At 44.5% G+C, this 23,879-nt stretch overlaps 1 protein-coding gene across 1 annotated transcript; it reads right to left on the bottom strand.

Annotated features, from left to right (window-relative positions):
* Positions 1–1,221: 1,221 nt before the first annotated feature.
* snx7 (sorting nexin 7) lies at positions 1,222–17,473 on the bottom strand. Its single transcript, XM_011473567.4, has 9 exons — positions 17,297–17,473; positions 10,802–10,987; positions 10,107–10,217; positions 9,871–10,029; positions 6,095–6,293; positions 4,891–5,090; positions 4,270–4,356; positions 3,117–3,269; positions 1,222–1,840 (listed from the first exon to the last, which is right to left on the bottom strand). Exons 1-9 carry the CDS (start codon positions 17,378–17,380, stop codon positions 1,775–1,777), a joined length of 1,245 nt encoding a protein of 414 aa, XP_011471869.1. The 5' UTR covers positions 17,381–17,473; the 3' UTR covers positions 1,222–1,774.
* Between the last annotated feature and the right edge of the window lie 6,406 nt (positions 17,474–23,879).

The raw sequence follows: 23,879 nt of genomic DNA, 5'->3' as shown, positions 1-23,879 counted from the left end.
GCTGAAAGAGCTGAACATTTGAATAGTTGAATGGTTCAAATAGATGAAACATTGTAGACGGAGATAAGCAGCAAAAAATGGTGGAAGATACTAGAATAAAGAAAGACAAACAGTAAAACAGTGGGTTGAGGGATGTATAGCATTGAACCAATAAGGCGTATTTTATGACGATAGAAAGACAGAAACAGTGAAGCGCATGCGTCAGCGACAGCTCAGTGTGTGTGTGGTGACAGTCAGTACCTCACCTGCCATTTCTCTTGGATTTGAACAGGAAATTCATAAATTCACTACTTTTTTACCAAAGAAATGTTGACAAAAAACAGAAAAGTAATTATAGAATATACATGTCTAAAAAATATCATTTGATTTTTTTTTATCATAAAAATATGTATATTTATTTGATTTCTGTTTTTTATTAAGCTGCATTTTGCAGGTGAGGCACAGCCACACCTGCCTCCCTGACTGCAGGTCGCTGGTGTGACACCTTTGGCCTTGAAGGCAGCACCAGTTCTTCTAAGCCAACTTCTAGCTGGGAAGTTGTTCACCTTCCAGCAAGACAAACACCCAAAGCACACCACTAACATAAGGAGTGGCTTCAGAACCACTCTGCTGCTCCAGACTGGGCCCAGCCAGACCACTGTCCTAAACCCAAATGAGGACAGACCTGAAAAAGCTGTGCACCAACGTTGCACAGCTTTTTTTTTTTTTTTTTGCTGCTGCAGCGTGCTCCTCTTCCTCCCCCTCCTCATCTGTGCAGGAAGTGTTTGTTCCCCTCCCCCCCGTTCATCAGCCTCCCCCCTCATGTATTCCCCTCTGAAACGGGCTGTGAAGACCTACTTTTCTAGCCTGGCTTTATTTAAAGCAGCTTGTTAATATTGAATGTGATTACATGTGTGGAGAAGCTGCCTGGGGGGGGGCATTCTGGGTACAGGTCTCCAAACCAAAGGTGGGGTGGAGGCCCCCCCCTCTGAGCGGTGGGACAGAGCTGCAGGTGGTTTGTCAGAACCATCAGACTTCCAGCAGCAGCAGAGGAATGATGGGAGCCAGCGGCTGCATTTCTGCAGGTTTTCACCTTTCCTGAGCCGTTTCTTCAACTTGAACGTTTCCCTGAATTCTGCCTCTTCTTCCCTGCAGACGGTGAAGGTCCGTGCTCCAGAACAGGTTCAGAGTCTCCAGAGGATTTCTGCTGAATGCATGACCACACGTACAAGGAAACACATCTCTGCTCTGTGCTTTTTATTTATTTACTCAACAAAAAAATCTCAAAGATCTTCCAAGAGTGAAAGCAGACTGTAAAGAACGAGGGGGGGGGGGGGGGGGTCAGCCCGGTTTCATAGAAGTCCCTTTGGAAGCTGAACAGCAGCATCTGCCTCACGTCAGAGGATGTGATGAAGGAGGACATTAGAAGCAGAGCCTGGTGTCTCACACCAGACGAAGACGATCTGGAAAGTTTGCAGGGTGACAGAAGAATGAAGAATGAGCACAAATCCAAGAGAAAAGGTCCAAACAGAGGCGTCTTTGGTTCTGCCAGTCACTCCTAAAGCTGGTTCTGTCAAGGTCCATCATGAACTACTTGAGATTCCTGCATCCTTTTCAGGCTGAACGTTGGAGGCTGAGACAGAGAAACAGCAGCAGGCGGGGGTCTGACCCATGGGGGAGGGCTGGAGGTGTCTGGAATGATCAGAGTGGACCCAACTCTTTGAATGAAGGAGTTGGACAACGGTCAGCGGTCCTGAGGACAGACGGAGGTCCTCACAGGTCCAGCAGCATCTCCTCAGTCCCTCTGACTGATGGACTCCCCCCTCTGAGACACCAGGAAGGACTCCCACACCGCCAGGCACTGAAACAGAGGAAGAGTCATTAGTGGAGGAAGGACTGAAACTGTCCAACCAAACTGGTGTCTCTGATAGTTGAGGGCAGAAGATCCCACTCTGACTGACAACCATCACCTGAATCCAGGTTCAGCACCACCAGCAATGTGACCTGCTGCATGTCAAAGGTCAGATCAGAGCAGACCCACAGACTGCTGGTGGTAGGTCCCCCCCCCCCCCCCCCCGAGGGACCCGTGCCCCCCCAGAGGGACCTGCCTCATGTCTTCATCTCCCCTCATTATCTGAGGAGCTGCAGACTTGACCAAGCAGATCCACATTCACTGCAGGAAGCAGTGATCTGGAGGAGGCAGCCACACCGTGCGAAAGGCCCCCCCTCCCTGCACGTCCATGAAAGGCTGTGGACTGGGGGGGTTGAGGCAGCTGAGGCAGAGCGAGCTCTGGAAGGAAGGGCGGGAAGACAGATCCGAGCAGGAGCGCTCAGACCCGGTTCCATCCTTCCAGTCCGGTGGCTGTGACCCATGTGGACCTAATCTGAAGCAGAACCTCCATCTGCACCGGATCAGAAGCCATGACGTCTGCTTGACATCAGATCGCCCCTGTTCATCCCTTCAGGGTCGCCATAGCCAATCAGATTTTCACGGGGGGTTTGGCAGAGATTCTTACGCCAGATGCCCTTCCTGACACAAAGCTGGATTTTCAGGGCACAGGAAGACCCGGACAGGGTCCCACTGCAACAGTATTCTAACACCTTTGTCAGAAAATGTAGACAAATAAACATCCAGTTACTTTTCAGCCTGACAGATTCGTTTCAGGTCACCTAAACCTTGGAGGTTTCCTAAAAGTTCCTGTTCCAGGTACCACTTTCTGCATCCTGTGGTTCTCACAGCTGTTGTACTGCTGCCCCCTGCTGGATGAAACCTGCAGACTCATTTCAACAGCAGGACCATGCAACCGGGATTCTGTGGTCTTCTATCCAGCATAGCGTGGCTTTCACCGTTTTGTGTTACATCTGCTAGAATTAGAATTGAAAGATTTGATCTCCCGGGGCTCTTTTAAAAAACTTTTAAAGGAACGTGAGACAAAGCTTTCAAACTGTAAATGCTTTATTTAAAACTGTCTTTTATGATTGAGTGTGAGTGTATATAAGGGTTGTGTGTTATTGTTGTGCTGCTGCCTCTTGGCCAGGACGCTCTTGCAAAAGAGATTTTTAATCTCAATGAGTGTTTTTATCCTGGTTAAATAAAGGTGAAAGAAAAAGAAAAAAGGAAGCCTTCATCAAGTCACCTTCTCGTAATACTCCACGTTCTTCTCTGCAGTAGAGGTGAAGGCCGCCTTCAGGTCCGTTCTCATGGCGTTCCTCCAGCGGCTCCAGTCCACATGTAAGGCGCTGTTGGACTTGTCCATGCGGTCTGCCAGCTCATCCACCTCGTCCTGCAGCTGGAAGCAGAGCAGACTTCCTGAGCGCACAGCCCCCTCCAAAACAAGTCTTCATGCATCCCTGCTCTGTTCCTGCCATCATCGTCCCTTTCTCTGGCTGTCAATCAAACACGAGGAGGTGCTTTGAGGATGAGGAGATTTCAGGAAGCAGAAAGACTGGGCTCCGAGTCTCTGCAACCTTAACAGTCAAAGAGCCGTTTGGATCAGTTTCCCACAGAAATGAGAACAAAAAAACTCAAAAAAAACGGCGTTTCCAGTGGACGCCATCATTTCCCTGGTTTGTAAAGTTTTCACTCGTTCTTCTCTTCTCATTCAACACGTACTGTCTGCAAAGACGGTCCTGGTCGGTTTGATGCCCTGGACGAAAATATCATTTACTTTATTATTAAACATAAGTAAAACAGACTTGTTTAGTTGAATTGACAATAAGGATATAGTGTGTAGTCATTTCACACGTGACGCATCAGATGGTGTTTTCTTTTTGAAGGCTGACTGGTTCTGGTAAAAATTGCCACATATTTCTGTTAATCTTTACTCCTCCAACAGTAAATTTGGGCGTATTTGGACCCCGCCTCCATTCCTTCATCCTTGGAGTGTTTGGTGTCGACTCGCAGTGTGGCGGGGGGCGTGGCATCACCATGGTGTCTCTCCATCGTGAGGTCAGTCACCCATCACGATGGAAGATGGTATCGTCCATCGGCACAACCCTAGCTAAAGAACAAACTGCTGCCCCCATGTGGGGGAGGAGCTAAAGCTAAGTGCACAGAAAGTCTGAATCTGATACAGTCTCTCCACAGGGAAAAACCCCTCAAACAGACAAAAACAAGAAACCTTTGGGGTCACGCTGAGGACTTTCCCCTCGTCTCTGAAGAATCTTTGAAAAACCCACAGCGCCACCTTCAGGGCGACACTGCCGGATTGTAGCCCCCCATCGATGGAGCCCCCTGCTTCACCTCACCAGCAGACGAGAGCTACACGAAGGAGACAAGGTCACACTTACCGCATCCAGATCACTTCTTCTGGACGCCAAGGCGTCGCTCTTCGCTTCAAACTCAGCCTGAATGTTGTCCCTCCTCCTCATCACGGCCTGAGCAAACACACAACAGTCGTTAAAACACGTCCCACATCCTGTCACACGTTTCTCTGTGTGAGACCCTGATCCACTCAAACCTTCTTTAAAACACTTTCCAGTGATTTTCCATTCTTTACTGACTAAATACAATAATAAATGATAAATAATTAATAAATTATCAAGTTAAGTTTTGATGGGGAAAAAAGTGTTTGGAATCAAAAGCACCAACTGCTGGTTCTATTCTAAGGCCAGCTCAGTGGCCTTGTGGTAGAGTGTCCGGCCTGTGACCGGAAGGTCAATGTTCAAATCCAGGCCAAAGACTCTAAAAATGGGATGCAATGCCTCCCTGGACACTCAGCATTAAGGGGTTGGATTGGGGGGGTTAATCCACCAAATGCTTCCTGAGCGCGGCTGTGTCTGTAGCTCACTGCTCCCCCAGGGGAGGGATCAAATGTGTGACAGCTAATGGTACTTTAACTATTCAAAACCTTAGAATTTACAGCCAGAAGTGTGTTTCTGCAGGGAATGCTGGGATGCGCGGCGGTGCACCTTCAGGGTTTCTGCACACAGGACGTATTCGTGCAGCGCTGGGACCAGGACCTCAGACAAGTGCTGGATCCGCTCCTCTGTTTCCTTACAGCACCGCTCCGCGCAGCTGGCCACGCCCTTCAGCGGCTCAGACAGGTTTTCCTCCGACCCCGCCCACTGGGCGTAGGTGGAGCTGTACTGCCTCAACTCATCCAGGTACTCTGGAAAACAAAACTCTTTAGAGGCGGACTGGAAGGCGGGATCGGTTCATTGGATTGGCCCTGACCCCCAAAGTGATCACTGCTGGAAAGTTCCACTCATTTCTGATCCAAGCCTCCTCTTGTGAGGCTGCAGCCACAAGCTTAGCTTCTGCCTGAAGGTTCGGACACACAGAACACAGTCTTTGACGGAGCCCACAACAAGCCAGAGTCATCTTTTCCACAGGAGGGGCTTTGGTTTCTGCTGCTTCTCTGTTCCACCCAGCAGGAAACACTGCAGCTGACCCACTTCAGAGCGGAAGAAGTCAGCCGATGTCCACCAGGAAATAATTGGTTGTAGCAGTTTTTATGTGAAAGACGAGTCTGGACACAGATAGGGGTGTGACGATGACCTCATCACCGCACGCTTTTCTTTTTAAAGTTCTGCATTTGGTGCGTGATTGGAACTATAAACACATTAAACACAGTCATCTTTGCTGATAGTTTCCTTTTTCTGATAGTCCCGTGCTCAAACTTCAAGGGTTTCTGGGGGAAACCTTTTATTACTGTTCTCCTTCACCTTCACCTTCCTCATGCGCTGCGTGCGCTCCCTCTTCTCCCTCTACTCACACACACGCGGGGTTTCAGCAGCACACACGCATCCTCATTCTACAACAGAAGTTTCTGTCTCGCGGGGAAATACGACAAATTTACTGCGTTCTAATGATTCATTTCTATTACAAGCTGTGTGCGTTCTTGAGTGCGCCGCCCGTTAACCACGCCCCATGCTGGATCATCACCGCGGTGATCAAAAGTCCCACACCGTCACAGCTCTAGACACATTAGTTTCTGTTGCCACGCACGGATTCACAGCTACCAAGGTAAAGAGGATGTTTTCACGTTAGTCTTGTCTTTCCAGGACAGCTGCTGCTTGAAGAACAAAGCCGTTAAAACCAATTCTCTGAAGATCTTCCTCATCCTTCAGACAAAACAACTGAAAACCCCAGAAATGGCTAGTCCTAACAAACCTCTCTGTTCCTTGATGATCCTTTGGGTGACTTTGTCCACAGAGGAGATCTTGCTGCTGAAGTTCTCCACGTAGTCCTGCAGGACCTCGAACTCCTCCGGTCTGTCCTTCACGCCGCGGACAGAGTTGGCCACGGCCCTCATCGTCTCCCCCATCCTGCTGAGGAAACCTGAACCCTGCTTCTTGTGTGGCGCCAGGTCCTGCAGGATCACAGCAGCAAAGCTCTTCATGTTGATTTTTGATTTGATTTGAAATGGTTTATTTCAAGCAATTAAGTACAATAATACACAACAGCAATATAATCATCAGTCATACATTCATACAGTAACTAATCAAACTTAGGATAATTAGACATATTAATAAATATTGCTTGAAAGGGAGTGGAAGGAAGCAAACTTATATAATCCCACCCCGTTATACTATAACCATTTTATTACATGATTTATCAATATCCGGTTCCTAGTTTTTATCAGACAGAATTAAAAATCATAAGATATCGATAAAGCACATGACAAAGATGAATTACTTAAGTATTACGTCAGTAATAACTATTTTAGAAATCAACAAATGCAGATCAGTCATCTGAAATATATGCAGATTATGTTACTTATAAAAGTCATTCATATGAATAAAACGTAATACTATATCAGTAAAGTAGACACAACACTGTTTCAGGAATTTTCATAGCAAAATTTCATCAAGTATCAAAAGTTAAAAACATGTGCAAAGTTATGCTACATTAGTAAAGATTTTTGAATCAATTTATCAATTTTTGGAGAAAGTGAAGTAATATCATTAAAAGTCAATCAATTTAACAATTTTCAATAAGTGATTAATCATTTGTTTTACTTTTTTTAATATTTTTTTTGTATTTTTATTATTATTTTTTTTTATATAATAAAGTAATGCTGTAAGGGGAAAGTAAAAAGGGTCTATAACTGTCGATTGTCCAAGGTTGTTAGATTGTTAGAGCTGGAGCTGAGCAAAAACCCGGTTTTCATTCCCTAACTTAAGAAGAACCCGTTCACAGCTCCAGAAGGTTAAGGTGAACCGCTGAGAAGGTTAACAGTGTGTGAAAGCACTGTGCACCGTGTCTACATGGATGTGGAAGTTCTTCATGTTTAATGCGTGATCGCCGCTCACAACAGAAGATCTGCTGCTGAACGTTCATGACTTTGACACACATTCATGCTTGAGGAATCTAGATTTGAGCGGCAGATACAAGTCAAAAACAGCATTAATGGAGAAGAGTTTGGAAGCCCGGGACAGTGAAGGGAAGAACAGCTGAGGACTGTTCCCAGGACACTTCACACACAGATCTGTACTCTGCCAGATGAAAAGATGGAGTAATGGGCAGCTTTAACAGCAGCAAACATGAACTGGCACTCCATCCACTCAGAACAGCAGCAGACCTGCATGGAAGCATGTTTTATGTCAATACTAAGAGGGGATAAGGCAGGGCTCCAGACTGCGACCAAATGGTCGCATTTTGCAACCAAAATTTGAGAGTGTGCGACTGAATTTTACATCCAGTCGCACATGTGCGACCAGTAAATTTGCCTCCCCCAGCCTCCGTATTTTTTTTCATTAAACATGGAAGGGGCACGTCAATGATCAATGAAATAATCAATGAGACACGAGCGCACACGCACGCAACCACACAAACTCGCACACATACTCATGAGACGCGAGCGCACACACTCGCAAACGCACAAACTCGCATACATACTCATGAAACACGAGCGCACACACACGCAACCACACAAACTCGCACACATCCTCAAGAGACGCGAGCGCACACACACGCACGCAAACGCACAAACTCGCATACATACTCATGAGACGCGAGCGCACACTCGCGTGATGCCTCTCTGTGAGGCGGCCACTGCGTGTGAGAAGAATAGGGAAAGTCACTGTAAGTGGCTAAATGCGTGGAGGGGGCGGGGCCTAGAGATAATCGAGCGCGCGTTGGAAGGAAACGGAGATAAAAATCATCACAACCTGCTATGTGCGTCTGAGCTATGAGTAAGTGAACTATTGATTCGTTCTTCCGACCTGCAGCCAGTGTACCAGTGCCAGAGTGTACAGCAGGGGTCTCAAACTCGTGAACCAAACCACGGTTCTCATGCACGGCTGTCACTGCAGCACACCGCTTCCACGGGAGTCGGGTCAGCTGAGGAGAATACATGCCCCACACCTACATGCGTGACAACTAACGGGGCTTGAACTTTAAACACGTGTGAGCGACAACACGATTTAGTCTTAGTCACATTTAAAACACGTGGGGAAAATGCAACGATAGACGTGTTTAAGATGAGCCAGCGCTGCGTCTGGATTGTTGGGGAGACCAAGGCGGGGGGGGGGGGGGGGGTGGGGTGAAGGCGAAGCTGCAGCGAGACTTAAGGAAAACAGGAAGTTGTTGTCCTTAAAATTCAATTTAGTTTTAATATGCCTCTTCCCCTTAGTATGATCTGTGATTTTATATCTTTTATAATTATTTTATTTTTTTGTAATGTATGTAGCCAATTTTTAATCAGTTGGCATATTAATTTATTTTAATTGATCAATGAACTACAAAAGCCCATCAGGACACATGTCCCATAATGCATTGTTTTGTAGTCATCACGGCAACTTTCAGTCAGTTCAGTACTAAATTTCCAGCTGTGTTCGCGTAGGTTGGCGCTTTGCTCCCGCCCCTTTCTAGTGATATTTTTTGGTTTTGATTGACAGGTGATGTTGGAGCAAAAACAAAAATGTATGTCTCACACCAGGTGATCTGTGCAGCGTTGAGTCCACCTGGGTGATCTCGAACACGCTTATTGTGCATCTTGGCTGCACCTATTTGGTATCACCAAGATGAATTTCCATCTCCTAATGTTTACATACATTTAAGTATTGTTTGAAACTGTGAAATGACCGAAAGGTTACTACGGTAATCACTTTGTTACTAAAAACTTTTTTTATTATTCTAAATGTATGGTATTTTGTTTACTATTTGTACTGTCATGACAGTGATCCTTTTGTCAGTTTACCTCGTTGTTGCATCTTCAAAAGTGCAGAATAAAATGTGACACTGAATTAGAAACAGCACATTGTAATTTCTGCATCTATTATTAAAGTATTTATTAGTAATACAGTGGAAATTAGTAGATTTGGTTAGCATGTTGATTTATGGTATGCGCCCCTAAATTTTCTGGTTGTGCCCCTAAAATTTTCAGTTGGGGGCCACAGTGCTCCTAGTGAAAAAAGTTAGTCTGGAGCCCTGTAAGGTCAGACTGATCATGGAGTTCCTGCCTCCTCATCCACACAGCTGGAGGAGATTCGGTTCCTCCCCTCACAGGAGCGTAGCTTCTGGCTCTGGAGGAGTTACTAGAATGTAAAGTAGACCAGCTGATGTACAGGGGTTGAGCGGCCAACCTGCCTGCCCTTGCGTCTAAGTGTCCTTGGGCAAGACACTGAACCCCACATTGCTCCCTGTAGTCATAGGTTGGCGCCGGTGTTCGGCAGTGGCGCCGCGCCTTCAGTGTGTGAATGGGACAGTGACTATAAAGCACTTTGGGCTTTCTAAGAAGGTAGAAAAGCGGAAAAGCGCCATACAAGTGTACGTCATTCAGATCTGCAAAAGAATGTCTGAGTTAATAACACTTAGCATCAGGATAAAGCAAAGCAGCAGACAAAGACTTGCTTTGGTTTGTTAGTTGCAGCTCAAACTGCAAAGACTTTTGGGCCCAACGAGGACAGAATCAGAACCCTTCAATCAACAGGATGACGGGTTACCTGTGCAGTGAGGAAGACTTTGAAGTGCTGGCTGTGAGACAGGACAGGATGCTCTGAAATCCTGCTGAGAAAGCGCTGCAGAGCTTTTCTCCGGGTCTCAATGAAGTCGTCGTTGAAGCGCTCCACCATGCCTTTCATCACAAACTTCTCTGGGAGGGGCTGCAGGACATCAGCCCTCTGTCACACCCGAATACCCTCAGACACACCCTTCTCCCCCCGCTCAGAGTCATACATACGTGGACGATGAGGGTGGGGTGACTCTCTTCCAGCTTGCTCCGCAGCCACAGGAAGTCCTGGTAGCGTCGGCGGACCTCAAACTCACTGGAGTCAAAGTCGCTCCGTGTGGTCTGAGAAAACAACGAATGGTTCTTGCATGAGAGCGCGGCACACGCTTCCCCACACGCCCTGACGGCCGGAGGAAGCGCTACAGGACGTCCTTCCATCTTTGTTCAGACAAGCTGCTACATCAATGAAAACATCTGAACAGGTGGAGTCTGTGCTCATTACAAACTCCATTTACTCCCTCCAGACTGAGCACAAGCCCACGGGGAGAAAACTTTTCATTTTTGAACAGTTGACTGGAAGAGAAAGACTTTGACTTATTAGGTTCTTCTGTTATCAGACACGGTTGTGTTTTGCCACATACCTGACAATCGCAGACATTTGTGAAAAAACACAACCGTGTCTTCACGAGAACAAAGAATACTGAGGGCGAGTGGACTGAGGCCCGACCACACGTGTGTTGGAGGGGATTTGGACTTTAGCCATGTTTCCTTATAGGCCTTCCCAACCGCTGAACCCATGTAGGGAAGTTCCACCGTATTTTGACCCGTCACATTTTCCTTTTGTTTTGTTATTACAAACAGTGTTCAGACAACCAGACACTTAAAATGGTCAAATGTGGGAATGTGTCAGATGGTCCGCTCCTCACCTTGGTCACTACTCTGTACATGATGTAGGTCTCGATGGCAGTGATGTGGCTCTCCGGGTCGTCAACAGAGATGAAGAGGTCTTTAGCGTTGGCATCTTGCTGCTCTTCATCATCCTCCAGCCTGTACTGGTTGACCATGGAGCTGGGGGAGTTGGGCACTGGACCTTCATCTGTTAGGCATGTGTTCTGGGGGAGAAATGCCACACTCTTAATTCCACTTCCTGCCTCTGCAGCTCCAGTTCAGCACTAGCTGACCTCACAACCTTTCTCCATCAGCTGATTTGCTGAGGTCCCATAAAGAGAGCCAACTGTGTTTCTGAAAGGCAGTGCTTGTTATGGAAGGACACCACCAGCAGGATTAAAGTCAGGGCTCCAGACTGCGAGCAATTGGTCGCATTTTGCGACCAAAATTTGAGAGTGTGCGACTGAATTTTACATCCAGTCGCACATGTGCGACCAGTAAATTTGCCTCCCCCACCCTCCGTATTTTTTTATACATCAAACGTGGAAGGGGCACGTCAATGATCACTGAAATAATCAATGAGACGCGAGCGCACACGCACGCAGGCTGACACACACACTCGCGCACATACTCATTAAACGCGAGCACACTCTCGCGTGATACCTGTCTGTGAGGCGGCCACTGCGTGTGAGAAGAATAGGGAAAGCCACTGTGAGTGGCTAAAATGCGTGGAGGGGGAGGGGCCTATAGATAATCGAGCGCGCGTAAACATCTGTGGGAAGGAAACAGAGACAAATATCACAACCTGATATGTGCGTCTGAGCTATGGGTAAGCGAACTATTGATTCTTTCTTCCGACCTGCGGCTAGTGTACCAGTGCCAGAGTGTACAGCAGGGGTCTCAAACTCGCGGCCCGCAGGCTATTTGCGGCCCCCAAGATGATATTTTGCGGCCCCCGCCTTAATATGAAGGTTTAATGTTACTGCAGCCCGCCAGTTTGTATCAATGACACTTTTTCATTGTCGTGGGCGAAGCTGACCAACCAATCACAGTGGGGTATATGACTCTTGGGGGGCGTGACAATGACCGGGCTTGAAAGCAGGACACCTGACAGCCCCCTCCCTCCCCGGACCACATTAAGGAGTTCCTTACTTTCCTTTAGAACGTATTTATTTGCTCGTAATTTTCTACATACATGCAGTCCGTGCTGAATTTTTCTCTGGGTCACACAGACCCGGAGGAAGGTTTAGGTTTTGGTTACGGTTACGGCGGCGCATCAAACGGGTTACGGCAGCACACCGCTCCCGTCCTGCGGGAGTCGGGTCAGCTGAGGAGAATAAATGTCCCACACCTACATGCGTGACAGCTAACGGGGCTTGAACTTTAAACACGCTCGAGCAAAAACAACATTAGTTTTAGACACACTGAAAATACGTGGGGAAAATGCAACGATAGACGTGTTTGAGATGAACCGGCACCTCGCCTGGATCGTTGGGGACACCAGGCGGGGGGGGGGGGGCTGTGAGATGAAAGCGAATCTGCAGCAAGACTAAAGGAGAACAGGAAATTGGAGTTGTCCTTAACATTCAATTTAGTTTAATATTCCTCTCCCCCTTAGTATGATCTGTGTTATTATATATTGTATGATTATTTTAATGTTTTGTGATGTATGTAGCCTTTTTTTAATGAATTGGTATTTTAAATTATTTTAATTAATCACTCCACTACAAAAACCATCAGGATACATGTCCCATAATGCATTGTTTTGTAGTCTGTAGGGCAGCTTTCAGTCAGTTCAGTTTCCAGCTGTGTCCGGGTAGGTTTGCCCCTTGCTCCCACCCCTTTCTCGCGATATTTTTGTGATGATTGACAGTTAATGTTGGAGCAAAAACAAATATATGTCACACACCAGGTGATCGGCGCAGCGTTGAGTCCACCTGGGTGATCTCAAACACGCTTATTGTGCATCTTGGCTGCACCTATTTGGTGTCACAAAGATAAATTTCCATCTGTTTTCTTTACTATTTATACTGTCATGACAGCGATGGTGCTGTCAGTTTACCTCCTTGTTGCATCTTCAAAAGTGCAGAATAAAATGTGACACTGAATTTGAAACAGCACATTGTAATTTCTGCATCTATTATTAAAGTATTTATTAGTAATACAGTGGAAATTAGTAGATTTGGTTAGCATATTGATTTACGGTATGCGCCCCTAAAATTTCTGGTTGTGCCCCTAAAATTTTCAGTTAGGGGCCACTGTGCTCCTAGTGAAAAACGTTAGTCTGGAGCCCTGATTAAAGTGTGTGCTACAGTTTCACCACACTACAATAAAACAATAAAGCTTAAGAAATCAGTCTGCCCAGAGAGATTTGAATGGAAGATGCAACAAATCTGCAAGTTACCAAATGATTAACGTGGAAGAGAATTTTCAAAGTAAAGGTTTTGACAGGAGCGAGTGTGCACTGTAACAGAGTGTAGCCTGAGCAGAGTAAACTATAAAAATGGCAAAAGAAAGACATCCTGTTAGCATGGTTTCTATGACCACGTCCAGATCAGCCACCAATCATCAGAAACTCAGTCGCCAAAGGTCCGACTTTTGCTTCAAATGTTTTATGATAATGTCTGCAAAGTAGTGAACATCAATGGTCCTGAAAGTTTTCTTAGCTCAGAGGTTCCAGGAAGGACCGGCAGACGATGCGGGATTATTTTCACCCAAGATGTGGTTGGTCTGTGATCACATGGTACAGTTAGGACGGAAGGATTGAAGCAGAGCAAAAGCACCAGGAAAAAAAAGCAAGACAAGGAAGACTGGCGAATCCCTCTGGACTTCAAAGTATCTTTAAAACAGAAACCCACACATCGTCTGTACATCAGATTTAAAAAGTCATTCAGCTGCAGTGATAACAGCGTGCAGAAGGACAACACACACACATAAATGCCCATGATAAAGCTATCTAAACACCCACACAACACTATTGTTGTTTAAATGTATAAATCTCATTACTTCTTCTGGATGTGGCCCAACAGAACATGTTTGTGAGACTTTTTCTACCATGTTTACCTCAAGGATTCCACATATTTGTGTGTTGAATAGAGCTGTGACGGTGTGGGAATTCTGGTCACCGCAGTGATGAACCACCAGGGGGCGCGGTGTCGCGGTTAACTGCACGCCCCAACCAAACACTAAATTCCCAGATGGCCGCGTCGCAAATGAATACAATTACAAAGCCGTATTCTTTATTAACAAATAACAGTAAAAACTAAATACTATCTAACTAATGAACTAATTATATAGAATATAAATGACTATGTGTGTGTGTGTGTCAGCGCGCTGTGTGTAGGAGGAAGGAGCGCACACGTGTGTCGGGGGTGCGTGTTGATTCTTCTGCAGTGGACCGCTCTCTAGCTGCAGGTGAGCCTTCACCTGTGCTCTCTGGTACAGACATCTTCTCAGAATATTATATATTCCTCAGTAATAAACAGACTGCAGACACTTTGTCACCTTTCTGGTAGCCATGAAGCCTGACACCCATGAAGAACGCGGGGCAGGAGGCTCCGCCTTTATTATACAGACACGTAACGTTACGTTGCAAAAAATAGTTCCCAAACAAAACATGTAGTGATATTCATGGAAATCTAAGTGTGCGTTCATGTTTGGTGTTACAGAGTGAAGGAGAACAGTAATAAAAGGTTTTCCCCAGAAACCCTTGAAGTCTGAACACAGGACGAGCAGAAAAAGCAAATTATCAGCAAAGATGAATGTGTTTAATGTGTTTATTATAGTTCCAATCACGCACCATATAAAGAACTAACAAAAAAAATAAAAGTGCTCTGATGAGGTCATCACAGCGGTGATGCGGTTATCGTCACACCCCTAGTGTTGAAGGTCATTCAGAAGGATCTTCTGAGTGATGCCTTGCCCCAGCCCCCTCCTCTGTACTTCTCTGTTCTTCTCCATCATCATCTGAACTTCTCTCCTCGTTCTTCTCTGTTGGGACTGACTTGTCATGTATGTCTGCACTTGTTTTCCCAGAATAGGTGATCAGCAGAAGTTTAAAGCAGAATGAGCATCTAGGGTTTTGTGACTTTAATAGTTTAATTATTCCTCCCTGAAGTCATCTCTGCTCTCTTTTCTATCAGATGCATCACCAACCTCATGTCTGTCTCCTTCACCTCTTTCTGTGTTCTTCTCCACTAAATCATACGGCCACGCTACAATTATTTCATGTTTTAAACAAATTAAACATCCTGCTAATCATGTTTTTTAAACAAAGAATACTCTTTAAAAATGACTGACTTGGTATGAACTGGCTTTGCCCTGAACGTCCACCATAACACTAATCTGTTTCTTTCCTCCATCTGATTCTCTCTCTTTTCTCATCTTTCTCTCTATCCTCACAGCTGTTTGATATACATTTTGAGTTAGGAAGATTTTCAAAGAATACAGAGACTAAACTATTTTTTTTAATATTTTATATGTATATTTTTATATAAACGTTATCTGCCATATTTAAATCACCAAGTCAGTCAATTTTCCGTTAATTAATGATAAGATTAATTTCTCTATTCTCGCTGAAGAGGAGAGGTCTGTCCGGCTATTTGTGTGTTAGCGCACACACACACACACACACACACACACACACACACACACACACACACAAGACAAGGCAGCGCAAATCGGAAAAAAAACAAGAATTAAGGACTAAAACCCGGTTAGTATGTATTACTTTTGTAAGTGACGCCGTGGAAGCCTGAACCGTCCGACGCGAAGCTTCCGCGAAGTGCGTTAAAAAGTAATAAACGCAGACTTCGAAGGCCATTAACCCTTACTTAAATGCTGGAATAGAGATGGAGTAATCTATTTCTCTGTCGACTCTGAGACTCTTTAAGGCTGTGTGGAGTTTGGGGTAAGGACAGTCTTAGCAGCTCGTTACGAGTGACAAAGCAGCTGGGTTGTTACAATGCATATGCGGGGGAAAAAGAAACAACATACCGAAACGGTAAATAAGTAAACCGAACCGAAACTGCCGTACCAAAACGGTCACGTGTATCGTTACACCCCTCAAAGATTTACATATATGCATGCATTTCATTTTCCTATCACATCATGACTAATCATTTTCCATTTGATGTGTCTATGTATAGACGAGTATTTCTTTTGACTTCTTTGATTCCTTCTTGTTGTTTTGATTGCTTAAACTAAATAAACTTCAAATCTTTTCTATCATTTGTGTTTATGTTGTTCGATTGTTTTGTTTAATCATATAGATCACATTGGGGAACTGCACCAATGTTCAATGCAACCGTCATTGTCAGAGTCCTCTGGTTTGGTCCATTTACAAATTCGGGTCCAAAGTGAGCTGCCAGAGGAGACAAATCTGGTCCGGGTCAAAAAGAACCCAGTGACCATGCACCTGGAGTCAGAGTGTCCTGGTCCTCAGGGTCACCGTCCTGCACGTGTCACTGCTGCTCAAACACACCTGATTCCTGAACCTGTGCAGAGACTTCCTGACAAGCATGCTGGGTCTATGCGGGAAGCAGTGGACCCTGAGGAGCTGGACTGGGGGAACGTTGTCCGTTTTTTCAGCACGTTCCTGAGGTTCCTGAGGTGTTCGATGGTGCCGTCATGTCCTCCACAGACGTGTTTCTGAATGCGACCTTAGTTAAAACGCCTAGTTACTCTCGTTGAGTACAATGTACTGACTAAACTTTTCCCAACTTTTGATTGAACCAGACTTCTTCAGAGGAGCCCCTCCAACAGAAGCAGAGGGACGTGTTGGGGGGGGGGGGGGGGGGGGGGGTAAACCAAAGCAGACGAAGGTGTGATCTGCAGTCTTCCTCGGCCACATGCTGTTGGGGAGCAGCTCCATTCAGCCTCTGCATGGATGTGAGCATGCGCAACACGCAGAGGCTGAATGCAGCTTCCTCACAGAAAACGTCCTTTGCACAAATCAGCAGATTCGAGCACCTGGTGCAGGTGAACTGTGGGAAGTTTCCCACTGTGACGTCATCCAAACGGCCTCTTTAAAGCAGACTCCTTTCCTCCGTCTGGGATTCTTCCGGACTCGGGATTCCCCCGAGGAGGAAGACTGGAAACAAACGAGGAGAAATTCTGGACGTTTGTTTCTGCGGGATCCTGGACCCAAAGATCAAAGCGCTCCGGCCCCTTCACGTCCTGCTCGGAAATGTCACTCGTTCTTTCAAAGCAGCGGGTTTCGCTAAGGAGGAAAATAAAACCCGGAACTTTCCGGAGCTGAATGTAATTGTAAAGGCCGACTCTCCACTTCAGAGAACTTTTCACAAAACAAAAATAGTTTTTAAATCTCGTCAGAAAATGCGGTGGTTCGGCGGGGTCGTTCCGACTCCGAACTCAAGCGGACCGGGTCCTGAGGTCAGCTGATCCCAGGATTCTGGTTCCCGACACGAACGCGCCCGATTTCAGAAAGAAGCCACAGGTTGTTCAAGTTCAAGCAGGTAAATCAGAGTGCAGGCGCGAGCCCTGAGCGCGCGCGAACTGTCCGCTGCCCCTACCTTACTGAACACATCCAGGTCGTCGTCCTCGTCCAGGTCCAGCATGTGTCCGGAGATGTCGGCGGGGACCGCGTGTCCACTCATGACCAGAAACTTTTCAGCCCAGACGGAGGCAGAGCGACAGAAGTCCACCGCACGTCCACAGCGGCACGCGGCACTTCCTCTGGGCGCTGTCAAAATAAGAGTTCCACGAGCGAATCACATTACAGCACAGATTGCTGTTATTTTATTACAGATTCAAAAAACACACTGCTACTCCATGAGCCAAAATCAGGTTGTTAATCCAAAACGATACCACAAAAACGTGCGAACTGTTTCATTTTATTTTATTTCCCCTTATTCAACCAGACAGCTCCACTAATTCAAAGAGTTCTTTTCAGAGCCCTGGCCAAGAGGCATATGGAACAAATTATAAAAATAACAAATTCACACAAAGCGGAAGTATAAAATGTTAAAACAAAAGTTAATGTAAATAACAAAACAGTGAGAAGCCAATGATTGTATTCGAAGGTCTTTCAAAAGAACTTTACCATTAACATAACATAAACTTACACAGACTTGATAATAAAAATTATTTTCTTTACAATAAATTATGGGACAGGGTTAAGATTAGAGTTCCAGCACTGCATAATTTCATTTTGCTTTCAGGGAACCAATTTTGGGGGACTTTAAATGCTGTTGTTGTTGTTTTTTCTTCTTATATAAAATATGATTACTTTAGAAAAAATACATAGCTGGATGTTAATATTATAGGTTCTGTAACGACTTTATTGCAGCATGAAAACACGTTTGCATTGCTCCAATCTTTCTGGTTAAAATAAACTTGGACAAATCAGTGAGTCGCTTCTAAACCACGAAAAGGCTTTTGTTTTGGTATGGTCTCTCTACTTCCGGTGTGGTCCACGCGCGTTCCCGCCCCAGCTGAGGTGCTGAGCAGGCAGATGCGGAAACGGCAGAGGAAAAAAAGGGAAGAGGTCCGTTTCTGCTTCACTAATTGGAACAACTTTAAGAACATTTGGTGGCAATTTAGCTAAACTAAGAAAGCAACAAGAGCATAACTTAATCACAGGCATCTCAGTACTATCACAAAAACCTCCAGACAGCTTGTCAGATGAGCAGAAACTACAAATGATCAAACTACAGGAAGACTTGGATCAAGTTTATAAAAGAAAAGCAGAAGGAGCTTTTATTAGATCCAGAAAACAATGGCTTGAGCAAGGAGAACAAAACTCCTCTTATTTTTTTAAAATGGAGAAGCATCAAGGACAAATAAACACTATTAACGAGTTAAAAATTAATGACATAAATTGTAGTGATGCTAAAATAATCTCCAACTATTGTTCATCATTTTATAAGAATCTGTATTCATCACAATATTCTGAAATAGAGGCTGAAATCTTTTTGAATTCTTTAAACAGTACCAGAACAATTAAAGACTCTGAGAAAGAACTTTGTGATGATCCAGTAAGTCTTGGAGAAGTCTGTGACGTCATCAAGGTGTTAAAAACAAATAAATCTCCAGGGACTGATGGATTAACTTCTGAATTTTATACTTTATTCTACCAGCTGATGGCGCCCTTTTTACTGGAAGTTTACAATGAAAGTATTTCTAATGACAGCTGACCCTGGAGTATGACCCAAGGACTTATTACCCTTATCCCAAAACCTCACAAAGATTTACTCTATATTGATAATTGGAGACCCATCTGTCTTCTTAATAATGATTATAAAATTTTAGCTTTAGTTTTTGCTAAAAGAATTAAATCTGTTCTTAACTCAGTAATAGATGAATCACAATCAGGTTTTTTACCCAACAGACATATCACAAACAACATTCGTTTAGTTTTGGACATACTCGATTACTCTTATCTAATTGCGGATGACTCTTTTATGCTATTTCTGGACTTTTTTAAGGCCTTTGATACAGTAGAACATAACTTCCTGTATCGTTCCTTACAAAAATTTGGTTTTGGTGACTACTTCTGCAAAGTCATTAAAACTCTTTACAACAATGCCACCTGCTCTATTAAACTTAAACATGGTTCATCACCTAGGTTTGATATAAAACGTGGGATTAGACAGGGTTGTCCCATATCTCCATATCTATTTCTTCTTGTAGCTCAGCTTCTCTGTGACCACATTAAATCCAGTCCATTACGAGGGATCTCCATCGCTGGTAGATCTATTGTCGTAAGTCAGCTCGCCGATGATACGACTCTCTTTCTTAAAGACAGCTCACAAATTCCATTAGCAATAAATATAATTAAGTCCTTTTCCAAAGCATCCAGTCTTTCATTAAATCTGAAAAAATGTGAACTCCTCCCAATTAAATCTTGTGATTCGGATTCACTCTTTAATATTCCTGTAAAGACATCAGTCACGTATCTTGGCATAATAATCTCAAAAACTGAAAATGATAGAGGTAATACTAACGTTTTTCCAATTATTGATAAAATGAAAAAGAGGTTTAACCTCTGGCTCTTACGTGACCTTTCCATTAAAGGTCAAATTCTCCTCTCCAGAGTCATTTATGCCGCTCAGTCTCTTTATGTCAGTAACATCGTTAGCAAAACTGTTGATAAACTGCTATGCGACTTTGTCTGGAAAAACCCAACTCATCATATAAGGAAATCTGTTCTAATAAATGATTACACTAGTGGGGGTCTGAACTTTCTAGATTTTAGTACCCTAAATATGACTTTTAAAATTAATTGGATAAGAAAGTTTTTGAAAAATCCGAACTCTCTCTGGAACTTCATTCCCAATTATATTTTCTCCCAGGTTGGTGGCCTCGACTTTTCACTGCTCTGCACCTACAAGCCCGACAAAGTGCCCATCAAACTATCTTCATTTCATAAACAGATGTTACTTGCTTGGTCCATGATTTATAAACATAATTTTTCTCCTCACAGGTTTTACATTTGGAACAATAGATATATTCTTTACAAAAACAAAACTATCTTTATCCAACAGTGGTTTGATAATAATATCAGACTAGTTAGTCAATTATTCAATCAACAAGGTCAACTTTACACTCACACCGAATTCCTTCAGTTCTACCAGATCCCTGTTTCTGTGAAGGACTTTTCGGTTGTTTTTGATGCCGTTTCCCTCAACCTCACCTATCTTTATAAAGGAACTCCTACTGCTTCATGTGACGGACACTGCTGTCGGAAAACTCTGCTTCTCTGCTTTGAGAAATCAAAACAAAACCATCCGAAGACTGTTCCAGCAGGAGCTAAAAACTGAATCCCCGGCCGGCCAGAACTTTCTGGACTTCACTTCATGGTCAAATGTGTTGGGAAAAGGTTTGGCTTCTGGGTTGCTCCATTGACTGTAGAAGGGAACTGGACTGCACAACTGCGACATCACCCATAGAAAAGCCTTACTTCCAACTCCAGCAAAATGAAACCAATCCAGTGGCCATTTTTCTGTAATGTAGACGTCGGCATGTTGGAACCAGACGGCAGTGATTGGTCCGCGTCGGTCTGAGTCACATTTCTAATCAAAAGTCAGCTTGTTTGAAGTTCACACCCCTTCCACTGAAAGCAGGCTCAGGACAATCTGTCAATCCAACATTTTGAACATTCAAGGTGGGGTCCAGCGGGTACCATATGCTTTTCCTCAAACATCTGGTTGGTCAGTTTATAATTTTTAATAACGAAAATAGATAATGGAAATAAAAATGGAGGATCATCAAGAAGAAGTTAAAAAGGTATCAGTTCCAGAATAGTTCTTCTGACCAATGGAATGACTGGGGAACAGCTGTTTATTTCTCTACAGAAGGAAGTCTATGGGATTTTGGCTTCTTGGAGCCACTTCCTGTTTGGATTGCCAGGGGGGTGGAGTCACTCTGTTAATAGCTTATACCAGTGTTTTTCAACCAGTGTGCCGAGGCACACTAGTGTGCCGTGGGAGATGGTCAAGTGTGCCGTGGGAAATTGCCCTCATTAACTGATCAAAAACATTTCCCATCTCCAGGATTTTAGCTCTCTGTTCATCCAAACAGGCCCTGATAAAACACTGAGGAGTTAGGAATATAAAAGATCGTAAAATACTTTTTCTTTGCGTTTATTTTATTTTATTAAAGACATTTTGATAAGAATGACGGTACCGCGATTCAGCTGCAGCTTCGGATGTATTTAGGAAAAGTCCCGCCCCTTTAACTGTCTCCACCAATCATTCTTGGGGGGCTTAATCACATGTCATCGGTCTGACCAATCAGAAGTGGTTAAAGTCTTCACATCCTTGTTCTAATTTAGCTCTTAAAGTCGCTCAGTTCTAACAAAAATACCAGCTAAAGCTCGTCTTTAGCGGTGTAGCTTTCCACAGAATCCGGTATCAGACCGTGGAACAAGTGAGCAAAACAATGAAGCTCCGAAAAGCGATCTTTTGCCGTTTTTATGCACTACATCTCCCATGATGCATTGGGTTGTGAGAGTGACAGCGCACAAGGAGATCTGTTGTTAAACATCTTGAAACCAACGAACACACATCAAATTGTTTTTAAATCTTCTAACTTAACTTTTATTGCATCTTCAGAAAAAAAACAGCTGCAGTTTCCAGCTTTTTCTGACACAATTATCTCAAAAATGCATGTGAGATTTTGGAGGGGCTAAATCAATACAGGCTATGAGTTTCTCCTTTTTTTTTTTAAATTTTTGGATGCTGGTGTGCCGCGGGATTTTTTTTAAGGTTAAAGTGTGCCGTGGCTCTGAAAAGGTTGAAAAACACTGGCTTATACAGTCAATGGGTTGCTCTGTGCCAGTGGTACCACCCACAGCTGAGTCATGCCAAGATGTGAATAGAGACTGTAGGAAAGCAGGAGAAAGGCCACACATGACAAGGAGAACGCGCAAACTCCACACCGAAAGAAGCCAGGCATTTGAACCAGGACCTTGTCCCTGTGAGATGTGTGCGCTAACCACTGCACCACAGTGCGGCCCCACGTGAATGCACCTGGAGAGTTTACTGTAAGTCTGTCTTCTGTCGAAGACCAAACATTAGTCATTCTAGTTACTTGATGCGAATCTGGCTGAATATTTGTAAATGAACTCATTTAATGGAACGTGTTTATTAGTTTAGGCATTTGTTTTACTATCTGTTGATTTTTGAAGACTTTTAATTTAAGGTGTATTCCGACTGGACACATTTGGTTCGCCTAAAGGGAACCAGAGTTTCTTTCCCCCAATAATAATCCAGAACACATTTTCAGCTTTAATACGCCTTTAGATCCATTTGAATTCAAGCGTGTTTTAAAATAACACAACAGGATAGCTGGAGGCTGACTCCACCCTCTGCCCAGATTTGAAGACTGCAACCAAAAAGGGGCGGAGCTAGAAGAGGCAGGATGAGGTTTAAGGGGGTTTATTGCCATTTGTACATGTAGGACAAGTACATTGGACTTTTTCAGCGGCAGTTCTCAGGTCAGGATAATTACAGAAGGACAACAAAATAACCAAACTAACAAGGTTCATAAATGAGACAAGAAACTAAATTTAAGAAAGAGAGGAGTAAAGTAAAAATAAAAATATAAAATAAAAAAACAAAAGTCTAAAATATAAATACAGCAGCACACCAACCTTTTCATTACTGCACTTTTGTGATATGTTTAACATATTGTGGTCGTTCAGTGTTCATTGCACTTAGTGTCCCGGCTGGTTGGCATGTTGTGTGGCATGTTCAGTCCAGTCTCCCCTCTCTTATGTCCTGCAATAACATTCTGACTGCAGTTGGGAAGAAGCTGTGGTGGAACCGCGTGTGTGGAAGCGTGTGCGTGGAAGCGTGTGTGTGGAAGCGTGTGCGTGGAAGCGTGTGGCGTGTGTGTGGAAGCGTGTGGCGTGTGTGTGGAAGCGTGTGCGTGGAAGCGTGTGTGTGGAAGCGTGTGGCGTGTGTGTGGAAGCGTGTGCGTGGAAGCGTGTGTGTGGAAGCGTGTGTGTGGAAGCGTGTGGCGTGTGCGTGGAAGCATGTGCGTGGACGCGTGTGGCGTGTGCGTGGAAGGTTTCAGGCCTGCGGCATCTGAGGTTGTGACCTGGGTCCACACAGTGGATCACTGCGAGGGCGGGGTGGTGTCTGTCCCTGATGACCTCCGCCGCTCTCCTCCTGCTGCACTGTCTAGATGGTCTTGATGGACGGAAGGTTGTTTCCAGACGTGCTGATGACCCTTTGCAGCTTCTTCCTCTCTTTCATGGCGCTCTTTCCAAACCAAGCTGTTAGTCCGATGGACAGGGGAGGCTTCTATGCTGGAGCTGCAGATCATAACATGAAACTTAGGACATTTCATGGGACTTATATCAATTAATTTAATCGTGAATGTCAACTTAATTATGTCGTTTCAACCACTAGGGGACGCAACACACTTAGGTTTAGACTATAATTTTAGGAATCAAACAAGTTTATTTTTAATAGTAAAAATGTTGGCAAGGAGAAATGGCACTTTTAAAGCCCCATTAGTGCAGGTATAGAGCCAAAAAAAGTAGATTTACTGTTTAGTTCCCCTTGAACAGAATTTAGGTAGCAGTTGGTTCTGTTTTCCACCTGAACTCCTAAACATTCATGTTTCATGGATCCATCATATGCTGCT

This window comes from Oryzias latipes, chromosome 20 (assembly GCF_053564925.1).
Source record: "Oryzias latipes strain Hd-rR chromosome 20, Olatipes_Hd-rR_3.1".
Taxonomy (NCBI): domain Eukaryota; kingdom Metazoa; phylum Chordata; class Actinopteri; order Beloniformes; family Adrianichthyidae; genus Oryzias; species Oryzias latipes.
The sequence above is the reverse complement of the archived record's forward strand: the minus strand, read 5'-3'. Positions and strand labels throughout refer to the sequence as shown.